The 13,191-nt window shown below is 32.1% G+C and overlaps 2 protein-coding genes across 5 annotated transcripts in view; one reads left to right on the forward strand and one right to left on the reverse strand.

Annotated features, from left to right (window-relative positions):
• LOC128987185 (uncharacterized) overlaps positions 1-13,191 on the forward strand; it is a 71,444-nt gene that overhangs the window by 47,988 nt on the left and 10,265 nt on the right. Inside the window, exon 7 of one of the 2 annotated variants that reach the window (XM_054407925.1) lies at positions 3,393-3,506. The exons of the other annotated variant lie outside the window; for it this stretch is intronic. Within the exon in view, the coding sequence (XP_054263900.1) occupies positions 3,393-3,491 (99 nt within the window). The 3' untranslated portion in view covers positions 3,492-3,506. Of the gene's footprint in view, positions 1-3,392; positions 3,507-13,191 lie in introns of those variants that run through there. 2 annotated transcript variants of the gene reach the window in all.
• LOC128987182 (protein spartin) overlaps positions 8,841-13,191 on the reverse strand; it is a 30,138-nt gene continuing 25,787 nt past the window's right edge. For all 3 annotated transcript variants that reach the window (XM_054407920.1, XM_054407921.1, XM_054407919.1), the window contains 2 exons: positions 11,038-11,287; positions 8,841-9,865 (listed from right to left, as the gene is read on the reverse strand). In XM_054407920.1, the coding sequence (XP_054263895.1) occupies positions 9,646-9,865; positions 11,038-11,287 (470 nt within the window). In that variant the 3' untranslated portion in view covers positions 8,841-9,645. The remainder of the gene's footprint in view (positions 9,866-11,037; positions 11,288-13,191) is intronic.

The following is a 13,191-nucleotide window of genomic DNA, read 5'->3' on the forward strand; positions in this document are numbered from 1 at the left end:
GTATGAATCTAAATTTGTTACAGTTCTACAAAGAAGAGGTTGAAATCACAAACAAAATATGTATACCATTTTGATTTATTATGACAAATAAACAAACATTTTCTTTGTAAAAAGAAAAAAGTAGAAAAATGAAAGAATTGAATTTTTAAACACGTCATTATTATATTTTCTCAAAATTTAATATCGTAGTAATTTATAAAGTTATTCCTTGGACTAACTTAAGTTACTTGAATGAACAACGTAATAAAAATAAAAAGAATATGTTATAAATCTTTATATCTTAAACCCTGATAAATTCCATTAAAGCATTGAATTAATAAAACACTCTATAAGTTAGTCAACAATTGTGAAAAATCAATATTTTTCTTGAAATAGCCAAATTAAATAGAAGATTATAATTTATAATATTATTATAACATATAAAAAAATAATATAAGCTTTGTTTTATAAATCCAGAAATAAATATTTAAACATTCCATCAATGGTAAACGTTATGATTAATATTTCATAGTATAGATATTATCTGGTGTACTAATTATATTGACATAGACAACATATGTAAAATGTCATGCAATCTTTTAATTATAACTGTTAACAGATTTGCAAATATTTAAATAGTTTGTGGAAGACTTTATAAAAGTGAAATAACAGATCTTAGCATTCTGCAAAATTAAATTATAAAGAAATTATAATTTATAAAGATACATTATTCAAAGTGATAGGTGTTCCCAAGTTATTGAATGACCATGTGATCAATTGAAACAATTTATACTGTAGAAAAATTAGGGTATTGTTGTTGTATTAATAGACAAAGGTATTATATTCCTTTTAGTAGATGTATGTATAGTTTAACAATCTTAGAAAACTTTGGCCCCTGAAACATTGTCTTATGAACGTTACATTCAACACACATATCATTTCATAGACATTTAAAGGTTATCTGCATAAAAGTTTCATAGTAAAAAAGGAAGTTAGTTTTAAAAAATAAATAAAATTTAACATACACTTCGCTATATACAATATTATTAACAATGTCATGAAAAAAATATCAATTCGTTACAGTGTTTTCTAAATGCTTGCATAATATCAACAATACAGGGACGGTGTAGTAAATTTTTTTTAACGTAAATATTTTATAAAGCAATATTACTAAATTTAAGGCATGAATGTGGCTCAGGAACTAAGTTTTTAAGAAATATATTTTATGGAGAGTACAGTTATTTGTATAGTTAAAAACAAATTTATGCCTAGCTTAGTTGTTTCATAAGACAAGGTAACTATTGTATGGTGCTTATGCCTTACATTTACAGGAAGCACGTTCTTGGAACATGTATTGGTGCACCGGTACCGTCCCAGGGCAGAGTCTAGGGCTTCCAGATATTTGTTTTTGTTCGGTCTATGGTGCACCTCGGATTATAATTTATACATCAACCTACTGAACTATTTACTTTATAATATTTAAAAAATTATTTACTTATTACATAAGTTAACATAATCCATAAAATTGATAAACAATTGAACATTTATTCAATAGATCCCCCATTTTGCTGTAGCTGCAGACTGGTGTTGAAGAAACTGACCAATCAGAAGCCACTGGTGTATTATGCACCGTACAATTTCTCCGGTTCATGAATGTTGCACCGGTGGAGGAAAAAGAGGAAATAACTGTCTGCTAGATAAGTTTACCAGTCTCCCAGAACGACACATTTTCTGGCACTGGTCCTGTACTGGTGCACCAGTTAGTGTTCCCAGAACGTGCTTGATGATTTTTTTAAAACTTAAGGATGTCTATTCTCAGAAGCTTATACTATTATAAAGACTTTATTATTTTCTGCACAGAAAAACGTTTACAAATGTCAAAGAACTTTATTATACTCTATTTTCTTATTTACATTAATTGGTGAAAATATTATTTAAGTATCAACAATGTTTTTATTCATTAACCCATTTTTAAAATTGTTTTCATACAGAAACCTACTGAAAACCAACAGGAGTTTTTATAGCAATACAATCTAACTTTTCTACATCCTAAACCATAACATAAAATAGCCTATTGTCTTAAATCACAATAACATTAGTATTCCAAAATAGTGTGTGGTTTCATTCTTGTTCAAAGTTTTTAAGCTAATGTGGCAAACAACAACATAAGTTTAACAAATACAGCTCTAAAAACTACAAAATTGACAAAATAAAACATAAGAGTATATGATGAATTATTATAAAATCTTAAAACAAACCATAGCTGTAGTATGAATACTTTTTACCACAAAAATAAAAACTATTCTAACATATGCAGTCTTAGGTGTGACGAACAGATAAATAAGGCATTTTAATGTTATACAGTATATCTAAAACATTTACAGTGCAACCTTAATAGGAAATCTCTCAAGATGATAAAGCTCTACTTGTTATTTACTTATTTAAAATTATTGTTCTGTCAAAGAATAGCAGTATAGTATACAAGTAGATTTAAACTAGCGATTTTTCTGTTAGACTGCTGCAAAACAAGTTGTTTTCAATAGATTATACCTTGATAAAATAATTATTTTCGATCTAAGAACCAAGAAAATCACTTTCTGTCGAAGATATCAGGTGTTCCATATTATTATTATCATTATTATAATATATTTGCAATTTTTGTCGTGTGCCAAGCCACATCCTAGGACACTAGGATCTTGTTTAGAACTGTTTTACACAATACTTCAGGCATATATTAAACATACCCCCGTAGTAGATTTGTCACCCTTATGGATCAGATGAAGACAATTTTATTGTTTATTCCATCCAGTGCCGCTACGATCTTGTTTTTGTTTACAATTTGTGTTTTGTTATTTCAGTTATTTAAAACCTCATAAAACCAAACTAAACGATCTAATCATAAACAGTAACTTGTCCTCTAGTTATATAAGCAAACAGTTAAATCATAAAATTAACCCTGGTTAGAAACAAAATTTCTTTTTGACTACAGCACCCAGTGTCATCAACATGAACTACACATGAAAAAAACTTCAGATTTTACAATGAGATGAGCACCTACTAATGTTATTTCTCTAATTATTTTACTTATGTTTGTTAGTCTGTGCTTCAGGCTAGGCCTAAGGGGTCGTGTCATTATCACATAGATTAAATCAATAGGTGATTGGCACAATTTGAACCCACAATTTCAGGAATTGAAGTAGTAGCTCTAAGACTAGCTAGTACCCAGCTAATATAAAAATGCAGTGGAGCTCATTAATAATACCAACTGGCTTTCACTATTCAGTGTTTTGCTATCAAGGTTTCACTGTATCAACATAAAGGCGTAATAAGTACAAAACTAATACTACTGTCCATACAGGCATTTGCTTAGGCCACGTTATTATCTAACTACTGTATTTCATTGTTTTTTTTAGGTAATACAGATGACTCTCAGTAATCGACAAGGCCGTCCTGTGGGTGGGGTGACCAGGGCAACCCCCCCCCCCCCCAACCACCATCAGGTGGAATTTTGATTATTAAGTTGTATGCATTTATTGAACAAATACATACTATTTGACACCATATTTGCAACGTTTTCCCAAATCAAATATTTTATAAAAATGTAGTAGCTGGATTATACTAGGCTACTTTTAGTTTAGAAATAATAACCTAATAATGAACCCCACTGTGGAGTTGAAGGCCCTGTCCCAACTTAACTATCTGAAAACAAAAACGATATTGCAATGTCGCAGTGTCACAACTGCTAGCGGCAACCTTAGTGGCGGAAAGTCGTCACGGGGCATGAATTAAATGGCCACTAGTGACCTCCACCGCGAAACCGCACACATCAATTATTTTGGTGTAAATAGTCAGTTCTAGTGCAGAAATAGACGCACTTGTGCATTTGTGGATTGGTTTCGTGTTGGACTGCTTTTTTTGTGTTAAGAAATGAGTGATCAGAAGAATCGACTAGTGGCAGCCCCCAGTGGCCTCGTGTGAAAGGGCCCTAACGGTAGAGACCTCAAATATGCTCGTGTTGACGTGTCGCCCCTCCCCCACCCCTACAGTAGTATATTCTGTATATTTTATTCAGAATAGTTTTGTTTTGAAGTTTTGCATACCATTAATTTCAATTTGCACTGTATTAATTAATAACATTTTAGTACCTTTTATAGATTTTAATATTTTCTTTCATTAATTGTATGGATTTGATTATCATAATTTTTTAATTGATTTTCATCAAAAATTTTAGTAATTTAATCCCTGATTCCTGACTCTAGTATTTTGTAAGGTAATTCATTCCGTTTAGGTGTCTGTTGTTTGGTATTATAACACAGATAGCGACGCAATTTTGTATAACAAGCATCACTCATTGTGTGTTGTGGTGAGGGGGGGGGGGGGGCGCCTGACAACATCCCGCCCCGGGCGCCAATGAACTACACGATGGCATAGTAATGGTTATCGGCTAAAGTGACATTAAAATGCTTAGTTTCCAATTAAATACTAATATTTAATTTGAAGTTATACAAAATTGAAGGCATAATTTAATTTAGAATATAGGTTATATACTTAAGGGCATTCATACATAGATAATGCTGTATGCCAGATTTAATACGTTAAATTAGATATGTTTTCATTCAGTAAACATTGTTTTTTTCTAAACAATGCCATAACTAATTCATTTGAATTAATATTCAAGAAGTGCCAAATAAGGCTTCAAAAGTTGACTTTTCTCATAGGTTAGACCTAGTATTATTTTCAGTAATCCTAATCCAACACCCTTCTGGTTTCATAAGTATAGTTCGGCCGCTTAGAAAACGACCTCCTCCAGCATTGGTTTAGCATTAGCGCGCAGGTCGTTTTCTAAGCGGCCGAGCTATAGTATCAGATTATTGAGAATCATTATAAGAACATACTCCTAAACCTAATATCCTGCAACGAATTAATGATACATTTGTAGTAGAAATTAAAAAGTTTAAATATCCAGTGTCACTAATTTTGTGTTAAGCAGTATATCTTCCATTGAAAGCTCTTTACACTTAAGTAAGATTTAAATTTATTCACACAACATACAGTAGAACTTTAACAAACACATTGAACAAGACAAGGTAACAAAATTAGTTGTATAAAAAGAACAAAAGAAGTGTAACAATAAAGACGACAAACGTTAACAAATATTTTAACAATCATTTACAACAGTCCATATAAAAATTGAGTATTAAAGAAGTGCCCCTCCAACCAGCCTATACTCATCCAAACTCTAAATCATAGATTTTCAATAATTTCTATACAAGACATTAAATATCTTTTGATACAGAAAATAAACAGTTGAACAGTTGAGTTGGCGTAACTTTAAGATAATTAATTGTCTTATATAAATTTATTTGTTTTGATCAGCCTTTTTTTACTTCTGTAGAAGAGTGTGCTTTGGCTATAATCAACGCTCTTTTAATAGTATTGTTTTAATGTTCTTTGAAAAAAGAGAAATTATTTTGGAAATATACACCAATTCTTTGCAAATCCAAAAAAAATACATCTTTAAAACAAGTCTAACATACCAGAATTTAGAAAGTTTGTGAAGAACCATTGCACTTTTAATTGATGTTTTTACTTTTTATTCAATACATGTTGAATATTTTATAAAATTTTACTGAAATTGGACTTACACAGTAAACAAAAATATGGAATATTGTGCAAACAGTAGTATTGATAAAATGAAATTATTACCTTACCCAACTACAGTAGTTGGTATGACGACTAGTTTAGTTCATTAGAACTTCATCAGGTCATTTTGTATGCAACTACATCATCAATGTATGTATTAATAAATTGTGGATGTCAATAAATTCTTAAAATCTGCCACAATCACAATAATTGAAACTTGTCATGTTGATAAAATAGTTGAAATGGAATTAGAAAATTGAAATGGAAAATTGTTAATATCGGAATCACACAACTACACATCTATTGATGAATATGGGAATAGTGTATTACCAAAAAGTTTTAAGCTTGATGCTAAAAAAGAATTTACCATCTACAAAGTAAAAAACCTGACTCGTGTAATATTTTAAATGATCAGACTTGTTTCCAGTCAAATATTATCTTTGATACATAGTGACAAGTTACAAATCAAAGAAGTATAAAATAAGAAGAACAAAACAAACTGAAATACAGGTGGCACTAAAGAGAAGAAGAAACCGCATGATTCAGTCAGTTTTATTTTGTCAGTGGCAGTGATAAGACAGTGCTAGGCAGCCTGTACAGTTTTATTCAGTTTTATCAATTTTTATTCTATTTTGACTATTTTATCTACATGACAAGTTTCAATTATTGTTCAGTTTTTTAAGAATCTATTGACATAAGACAATGTATTAATACATTGATGATGTTTACAAAATGACCTCATGAAGTTCTAAGGAATGAAACTGTCGTCATACCAACAACTGTGTTAGGACAAGGTAATCATTTTATTTTATTAATAACATATTATATTCTCACCAAGGGTCACTACGAATAATATAAAAAGTAGTAACATGAAAAACAAAAAACAACCCATTTCAGAAATATGATTAACTAAAGTGATTTAACAGTAGAGTTAGGATGAATTTAAGTATACTTAGGGTAACAAAAAAAAATAACTACAACAATTAATTATTGTAACTATTGTAAGAGAGAATGCCCGTACAATTATTCTTTGTTCCTCGTTGATCTTACATTAGGTTGGTGTACAGTAAATTTTGAAGATAGCATTCAACTATTTTAACCCTAGCAGTGGCCGATCGACTCCCGGTGACGATCTGACGTTGATGCTTAGAATGGCCAACGACTCCTTGTGACGATCTGGGCCGAAAATTTTTTAGCGGTAAAAAAAAACACTTACAATCAACTCAGATGAGAATAATATATATACCATTCGAAAGATCACATTCTGAACTTTCATTTTATTACATAAACAAACTCTGTAGCAGGTATATAACAATGTCACGACGATTAGAAATCAAATGAATTTTCGACGCGGCACGACTTTTGCAGCCGACACTTGGGAACTGGCAAAACACGTCTTGTTTGGCATTACCCTGCTCGGGTAATTTTCGTCGTGGGATGTTGCGAGTGTTACCACTGGATAGCCATTGATTTTATCTTCATTGTGGTAGTAATATTTATAACGAAATATTGATTGCACAACCGGTACGATTTTATGAAAACAGCTGTTTTCGACATTTTTAACAAATGGCCAATCGACTCCAGATGACGATGTGGAAAATACGAATTACATACAGTGTAATTTATTATTACTAGTCATATAGTATATCATTTTGAAGAGGAAGAAATTTAGATTCAGAGAGTGGCAGCCCTGCACTCAGGGTTATTTCTGTATGCTCGCATGTAGACGATGGAAGTGAGTCATTACTGCTACAGTCTGTCAGCTGTCTTGTATTGCCATTGTTTGTTTGTGTTGTTGCCGGTAATAGTTTTATCCGCGATTTATTACTAAATATGTTATTAGTTTGTAGTGTTAGTGTTAGTGAAGTGTTGTGTGTGTGTATAACAGTAATCTTCATGCATAAATATTACTGAATTGTGTGAAATAGTGTTCATAAAAGGTTGTATTTTGTTAGCATCATGTCCTAAAATGACGTTTCTGACATTCAGAGATTGTTGTACCTATATAATGATATACCCAAGGTGTTATACATTTTTATAAAGGTAAATGAATACACTACAACATGTTTATAATGGTTTGGGGGTAAAAAATTTTGTAAAAAAGTTATAGCCTATACTAAATAGGCCTACTACTGTATTTTGTTAGCATCATGTCCTAAAATGACGTTTCTGACATTCAGAGATTGTTGTACCTATATAATGATATACCCAAGGTGTTATACATTTTTATAAAGGTAAATAAATACACTACAACATGTTTATATTGGTTTGGGTATAAAAAATTTGGTAAAAAAATTATATAGGCTAGGCTACTAAATACTGTACACTCCATTTTCTCGAAATACGCAAAAAATTCAAAACGTTCTCAAATTGATACATAGCCTAATCATAGGTGAAAATAACTTTTTACCATCATACTTATGACTTTTGTGGATTCCTTATTTCATTAGCTTTACAAATATGTAGGCTACATATCATCAGCCTACATAATGTTTCACAACACAAGCAAACACTGTAGGCTATAGTTTACACTTATTTGCGGTTTTGCGGTTATTGTATTATTATGTCCCTATTACGTACCTACAAAAAAAATATTTCTAACATGTTATACATTTTTATGTAGGTAATTGAATACACTACAAGATTATTATGTTGGTTTGAAGTAAAAAAATTTGGTACAAAAGTTGTATACTAAGTACTGTGAATTTTTTTTCTCAAGAAATCGCTAAAATATAAAAACATTATTTTATATACGTATGTTTATAGGTAAAAAGTTATTTTTACCATAAACTTTATGACTTTTTTTGATTCCTTACTTCATTAGCTTTACAAACATGTATATATCATTATTAGTATACACATATATTATATAACTTTTTACAACATAAAGTAACACTGTACGGTTTTCAATTTTTTCGGTTCTCCGTTTGTCATTATATTTTGCCACAAAAACTTATAAAAAAAAAATATTTTCCTAACATGTTATATATTTCTATGTAGGGAATTAGATTGTCTACAAAATGTATATAATGAATTTTCCATAAAAAATCCGTAGAAAAAAAAATACCGGGGCCGCTTTTGAAATTTCAAAAAAAAAAATTCAATTTTTTTTATTTTTTTCACTTTACCGATAAAATACACTATCTAAATCATTATGATATTACTATTTCTAAATTCTACTGTTCTTTCCGAACAAAATGAATATGAGGTTGGCTAGGTTTACTTGTACGGTTGAATTTTTACGAATTTTCAAAAAAAGGTCTGCAAAATCGCCAAAATGGGTTGGCCATTCCCCACTTCTAACATTGGCCACTGCTAGGGTTAAAGCCTTTCTGCAGGCAAATATTGATTTCATCAGCTGTAATTTTTGTGAGGATAGTATATTACGTTACTAGTCCTGAAAATAAGTGTTTACCGGACAAGTGTGGTCGTTCCCGTGCGAGACGAAGTCGAGTACGGGATTACCATACGAGTCCGGTACACACATTTTGGACGAGTTACGTACGATAGTTTACGTTACGCCATACTACTAAATCCGTACAAATCCTTATATATTTCCACCAACTAAAGGACTAAAAATCACTAGTCATAACCTCTAAGAGAGGTTATGTTTTTGTTTATAACCACTCACTGCCACCTAAATACAGTATAAAATCAGCTGATTGGTGTCCGGCAAAACTCATTGCAGTACAGTAGTACGCAATGAAACCCCATTTGAATAAGCTGGCGGCAAACAGCTGTTTTCTGGACTAAATCCTTGCGCGGGAAGTTCGTCAAAATAATGTAGTGTGGCGTAAAATAAATTAAACCCATGGATTACAACTAAATGGTTTAAGTATGTTTGTGCATCATGACGACAAGCCAAATACACATAATGTGGAATAGTACTGAAAAGTTTTGGAAGTCTTAGTTGTAAATTATTAGCAAACAACAATGTCATGCGATTTTAACAACATTTAAAGAGAACGGGTTTACCGCTACACAAACAATACTGAATGGTCAACGAGGATAGTTTTAAGACAGTTACTTCTCTGTAGAGGTAGAAGGTTTGTCCGTTGCACCCTGGTCTGGTTTCCCGTTGACGTCTGGTCTATGTGGATCCACAAGGGCCTTCCCCGTATTTTTTGCTGTTTTCTTGGCCAGACCCTTTGGTGTGAGGTTGCTGATGTTGTTGGTGGTGTTGTAAACGTTGCCAACCGTATACAAAGTATTGCCAGTCACCTCCGCCATCGGTTCCCCGTATCTGAAAGATGGTGTTACGCATTACGAAATATCTTCTTGATCAACATTGTACGTGTTATTAATTATCTGAAAGTACAAAAATATTTCAAATAACATTTGTAATAATATATTTACACTTATATTGTTTACTCACAAGACGGTAAATACGTATAAAATATAGTAATTGGTGATCGATTTCTTTCGCCTATTACGACTGACGATGATTGGAGTGTCCAATCGAAATCAATCACCACTTACTATCTTTTATATGTATTTACCGTATATTGTGAGTAAACAGTATAAGTGTAAATATATATAATTACAAGTTATATTTGATGTATTTTTGTACTTTAAGGCATTACAAAATAGAAGGTAAATAAATTTATACGTTAATAGCTGTTGTGTGAATCAATTTACGGATCAATGGATATTGAGTTAATTAATTTACATATTTTTTAGTTATTGCCAGAATTAAAGTATGAGTAGTACTCTGGGATGAACTTAAATATCACTGGCCACATCATAAATCAATCTGTGGTGTATTGGCTAATACATTAATAATTAAATTACAGATTACGAACTCTCAACAAAAACGTTACACATATATCAGCATAAAAATGTGTCGTGGTTCAGAGAATGTATTACTTCCCTGGTAAAAATCAAAACACTTCTAAGAAGTAGTACAAATTATGCAGGGGTCAAATTATCAGATTCCCCCAACAAAACATAACTGACCTTGGCTGTAACAGCTCTCCCTATTGGCTGGGGTAGCTTTCAGCTCTCCTGTTAGCTTAGTTACATATTTTGGGGATTTCTCCAAGAGATCAGGAATTTTTCTGAGCTACAATTTGCAGGAGTAAAATCCCTGCACCAACCTAGTCGCCACAATATCTTATAACACTTCCTATTTACCATTTGAACCCTTCTGATTATTACAAAGCCAAATTAAAATACTCCCTAGGATAAAGTCTTTAATGACAAAATCAGCAATCTTGCCTCTGTCTGTAATCCAAATTTTCCACCAAAAGAATGTTGGCTAGTTTCTTTGCAAGGACAACATTGAAAAAGAATGAAACCAGTTAGCATCCTGTTGATGGAAAATTCTGACAATAGATGGAGGTAAGATAGCCTATTTTGTCATAAAAGGAGTTCAAAAGCTACAATACGAATTATTTCAAAGTCTTGATTACTCACTTGTGCTGTACTATCTTGACAGTATTGTTGGCCAGGCTACTGCCCAGTAAGTTGGCAGACTGTTCCAGCCCTGTGTATATAGTACCAAACCCTTCCACAGCCCCCGCTGCTACAGTCAGCACTCCCCCGACCCCCTCCGCAGCCTTGTCCTCAGCCACCCCCACCTTGGCTAGCAGCTTGGTACCTCCCTTCTGCACATGCGGGGCTAGGTAGCGACCCAGGGCCATTGTTGCTGAACCCACCTTCCCCGCTGTAACATTAGTTGATTTTATTTTAGGATTGAAAATGTGAACATTTTCTTCTGAAAAATTAAATAGTGAATGGAGTAAAATAGAATATAGAGTACCACAAATCAGAACCCATAATCCAAACCATTTGTTGAGAAGAAATGTAGGCTAACTATATTTAAATTAAATACCCCCGCCGCAGCAAACCTGCAGACTTAGCGAATTTCCATCTGCCTGATTAGATTTAAACTAAATTGTCTCCTTAAAAATATCACATTTATTCCCTATTTAAACAGAATTAGTTTAATGAGTACTTAGGTTTGCTGCAACAGGGAGGGTAAAAAAGTTTTTTTTAATGTAAAATATTAAAAGTTACCATGGTTTAGTAAGAAATTAATGTATTTTCCAAATTTGATCAAAATATGTTCATAAACAAGCAAACTACAACAGTTGACTTATTCCACAGCCACCTCTAATACAAGGCCGCGACGTTCGAACTGGCAACGCCGCAATCACACCCCCTCTGCGTCCGTCTTCACACGCGCTAGGCTATGAACATCAATGAGAGTATTGCTGCTCTGTATCAATGAATGAAAGTATTTAAATACGTAATAACATATTTTAGTAGATTTTAAGGTATAGTAAAATAGACAAAATTGTAATCTAGGTTGTTTATTTAGTAAATAATTGCAACATACCGCAATATGTCTAAAACTAAAAATATACAAACATAATGTTTTTGGTTGCATTTATCGTATTGTAAGTACGATGAATGTGGAAATAGATTAACTTTAAATATTTCCTTTGTTAATTTGATAATCTACACTTTTATATAACAATCTCATGGTGTCTGTATATATGTGTGTTATTCAACATAGTAAAAACTACTAGACAGACTGTGCTTAAATTTTACAAAATAAAGCTTCTATACCAAGAATGGTTATACAGTAGGACTAACTTATTGCCACTTCAATATTTGTAGAGACTTTGGGATTTGTAGAGACTAACATCTAACAATTTGTTCAAATAAAATTAATTTTTAATTTTTAATAGGAATATTATGTTTTAGTCTAGGTACCTCAGGAAACCATAAGTTAGCGACAACAAAATTTCAAGTTTTCATTTTGAAGGCATACTGACTCAAAATTTATTTTCTTTGAATAATTACTAAGAAAAACGTTTGCCATTTAGTAAATGATTTCAGAAGCTAGGTCTCCATATGGCTTTCCACAATATTAATAGAATTTCTATCACATCAACATTCAGACTGGATTCGGAGACTGTGATGCTTTTATTGTTAGATGGTGCAGTAGGCTACATATTTTTTTACTAGTAGGCCTACTTAACAGAAAAACGGCTTATTTCTTTGAAGTGACATTTATTTAAGTTATTATAATCACTTAACAACAGCATTTATCAATAAGATAGACAAATAAATAAGGAAATAGTACGGTATTACTACCTAAAACTTGCTTCTCACGTCTATATTTATACGTGTCATTGTCTTATTCTTACATTTTTTACAAATTTAATCTAAGCTCATATTCGTGAAAAATTTTTCTTTTTAAGATGTCTAATTTGATCGAAGAATAGCATAAAGCAATTGTTGCTTACGCGGTGGATCAAGTAGAATCTTAGAACACTGTATGTATTATTCATTTTTTAATTGAGCTATCGTATTAATTCTTGCATCCAGGCACATCACATCTATCTGGCATGCTGTAGTAAGAAGTTTAATGTCATTACTAATGATTAAAGGTTGTAGAAACACGATTATGTACGTAGAGTACGCGACTCCTCCATTCACTGTAATGGTAAAACGACCGAACGCCAAGACACTGATGCGACGTTGCCGCTTTTCACTCGCCGCGGCCTTGTATTAGAGGTGGCTGTGCTTATTCTCCATAAGAATAACATGGCAATTTTA

This window comes from Macrosteles quadrilineatus, unplaced genomic scaffold, assembly GCF_028750875.1.
Source record: "Macrosteles quadrilineatus isolate MER2022 unplaced genomic scaffold, UCM_ALF_1.0 Scaffold_2__2_contigs__length_208266976, whole genome shotgun sequence".
Taxonomy (NCBI): Eukaryota; Metazoa; Arthropoda; class Insecta; order Hemiptera; family Cicadellidae; genus Macrosteles; species Macrosteles quadrilineatus.